Genomic DNA, 3,045 nt, shown 5'->3' with positions numbered 1-3,045 from the left:
TTTGAACATCACCCAAAAAGTCTCTCAACCAATGGAAACAACTGTGTATATATAAACCTATGTCCATCCTCTTATTTGAACGATGTAGGACTTTGCTTGTATTCCAACACAGAAAATACTAATAATAAAAAATTATAAAAAAAGAAAAGAAAAATATGTATATTATTTTAAAAGAAAAGAAAAGTTTAGTACAAAAATATATAAAAGCATCCCTCGAAATTGGAAGCCACAAGAAAATAGACAAAGAGGTAAATAAAGGTTTGTGTAAAGTGTTTCTTATCCTTCAACTCATGTCTCAATTTAAATATTTAAGAAAAAAAACCTACAACAATCATTTATATCGACCTTACACATGTAAAATTTACTTAATTCTTAAATAATTAGAATAACTTCTGTCAACTTCTTCCTTTCTAATGCTCAAAACTTTATTCATTACTCATTTAGTTCTCCGTTTCAAGTCCCATTTTTTTCGATTCTTTTATTTGATTATGTAAAAAATGTGCAGGTAACAATTGTAAACTAATAAAGGGTAATGAAATTAAAAAAGAATGTGCAGGTAGCAATTGTAAACTAATAAAGGGTAGTGAAATTAAAAAAAATTTTGGCAAGATAAAATACTATTTGTTCACCAAAATTGTTTGAAATTTCTTCTCAAACTATATAAATGAATGACTTATATATAGTTGACTGCCATCTACTCTTCTAACTACCAAGCCAGTGAGATAGAGAAATGAAAATGTTCTAGCTTTCTAAGACTGTATTTTTTTTTATATCAATTTTAATTTGAAACCAATTTTAACTGCTACATTTTATTCTGGTCTTATTTAGGGAATGAATTTCTTCCATGTCATTCTTTTTGTTATTTAAGGGTTCAACTTGCTCTTCCATAGCTCTTGATTTCATTAAATGTGGCTTGAGCTTGTTTACATCTGCCTGTTGAACTGGTTTTAGAAAGAATTCTTCTGCTCCCTCCTCCAAGCATCTGAAACAAAAACAAAAAAAAAATCATTAGTAAGGTATTAAATTTTGGTCATGTGATGATCCCCTAGTGTTTAAATTTAAATCTTTTTAAAAGATAATTTAGTCAAAATATAATATTTAGCTATGTGATGCCCCTAGTATGTTAATTTGAAATTTCCAAAATTATTATGTTGGTAGTAGACTTGAGTTATAAGATTCAATTTCCTCACCTGTTAATCCTTGAGGGTACATTCTCTGAAGACATAATCACAACTGGTATGTTTTTAAGAAAGCTAGATTCCTGCAAATCAGTAATCTTGATCATTACTTTTCAACATCAATAAAAAGAATACATAAGCAGTCAAAAAGATATTATGATGGCCATGAGCAATTTTGATTTGAGATTAATCATATTAAAAAATTTGGAAAATATTTCAATCCAGATATCAAGAGGGATTTTTTATTTAAAAAGAAATAGTTTAAAATTTCACATAACTTATATATAAGAGATATAATATCTTAATCCTTTCAAATTGTTTCCTTTAAAAACGAAAGACATGACCAAGTTTTGTGATGCATTCAAATTTTTGAAATTGAAAATGGGCACAAAATTGAAACTAAATTAATATTCTTTAAAAAGTCTAGGAAAAGATCCCAAGACCAAGAGCCTACCTTGATTTTTCTCAGCAGATCGTAGCCGGTCATTCCTGGCATGCAGTAGTCCGTTATGATCAGATTTACATCTACATCCTGCTTGAGTAATTAAATCAAATAATCAATGATTATTCATTAATACAAACTTGTCCACTAAAATGTTTTAAGTCATACATATGAGTAATTTAGTTTGAGAATTTAACCTGATGAATATCTGATGCAACAGAAGAGTTAAAAGTCCTCAATTCATCTTCAACCAAACCAAGAAATTTCAAAGCCTTGGTGGCAGAGTCCACTGTAGTAACTGTGATTTCAGCAAATATACAAAAGAATCAAATTTATTACCCCAAATACCTTCTTCAGAAAAAAATAACATAAACTATTACAATAACAACATGCTCATAGCATTTGTCTCTTTCATTATATGTCAATATTAAGATTTTAAATTGCAGTAACAGTTACAATTTCGGCATATTCTATGATAATGAGAAAAATTGTTAATGAGTTCAGCCAATATATAACTATAATTATAGTCAAGGAAACTCTAAAAACCTTGAAGATGCAGCCAAAATTTAAAACCTTGAACAGTATTATAACAAAAAAAAATGCATAATAAATGAGATAAAATAATTAGAGGGGACAAGAAAAATACCATGAAAGGAAGAGGTTTTTAGGAGCCTCTCAATCAACATTCTGTCAATGAGACTGTCATCAACAGCCAAAACATGAAACTGGGAGTCCATAGTCATAGCCATAATAACTTGGAGGGTAATATGTGGCCACAAGAAAAGGAGAAAAATGGATGAAAGAAGAGAAGAAGGAAGAGGGATATAGATGATGAATAATGTGATGAATGAGAGTGTGACATTTTAAATGGGAAGCTATCATGGTCAAGAAGATACATAATCCTCATGGGAAATCTGACAGTTTGGAAAGTGATATCCCACAGATTTCATCAAGAATCTCAAGGATTTTCTAGGTTGATTTTTGAATTGAAAGACAAGCAAAGAAGGTGGTGGTGTTTTACCAAATTTAAAAAATTGGACTTGTTCATTATTATTTTGTTTGACCCTTTTGCCAATGATAAACAACTATTATTCTATTAGGGTGAGCTGTTTTGTTATAATAATAACTTGTATTCTCATTCCATTTGCCTTTTCATGAGACCTAAAGGGCATTGTTTAGAGACAAAAAAAAAATCTCTATCATTCATGCATGTGCATGACCTGCTTAGTGCTTTGCACTTAACCCTTTTACTAGAAATTAATGCTAGCAATTGTATCATTTCTTATTGATTTCTTTGTCCTTTTACAAATTTTTAGAGGCAATTTGAGTATTTGACCAAAACCATATCGTCTCCCTCTCCTCCAAATGTACCTACATTAATTTTATTTTATTCTTTTCTTCCCTGTCTTATATTTGACTTATTTT

The 3,045-nt window shown here is 29.5% G+C and overlaps 1 protein-coding gene across 1 annotated transcript; it reads right to left on the bottom strand.

The window, feature by feature from the left end:
* Positions 1–599: 599 nt before the first annotated feature.
* On the bottom strand, positions 600–2,622 carry LOC109791023 (two-component response regulator ORR10). Its single transcript, XM_020350274.3, has 5 exons — positions 2,267–2,622; positions 1,818–1,918; positions 1,633–1,710; positions 1,191–1,261; positions 600–982 (listed from the first exon to the last, which is right to left on the bottom strand). The coding sequence occupies exons 1-5, from the start codon at positions 2,367–2,369 to the stop codon at positions 796–798; spliced, it is 540 nt and encodes a 179-aa protein (XP_020205863.2). The 5' UTR covers positions 2,370–2,622; the 3' UTR covers positions 600–795.
* Between the last annotated feature and the right edge of the window lie 423 nt (positions 2,623–3,045).

The sequence above is a fragment of the Cajanus cajan genome, chromosome 8 (assembly GCF_000230855.2).
Source record: "Cajanus cajan strain Asha chromosome 8, NIPB_CcT2T_4, whole genome shotgun sequence".
Taxonomy (NCBI): domain Eukaryota; kingdom Viridiplantae; phylum Streptophyta; class Magnoliopsida; order Fabales; family Fabaceae; genus Cajanus; species Cajanus cajan.
This window is presented reverse-complemented; position numbering and strand designations above follow the sequence as displayed.

Coding starts and splice junctions, on each gene's coding strand:
- LOC109791023 (XM_020350274.3), bottom strand. CDS start 2,369: ATGGCTATGACTATGGACTCCCAGTTTCATGTTTTGGCTGTTGATGAC. Junction 1,711..1,817: donor TTGCATCAGATATTCATCAG/GTTAAATTCTCA, acceptor TTACTCAAGCAG/GATGTAGATGTAAATCTGAT. Junction 983..1,190: donor GTACCCTCAAGGATTAACAG/GTGAGGAAATTG, acceptor TTTTTGTTTCAG/ATGCTTGGAGGAGGGAGCAG.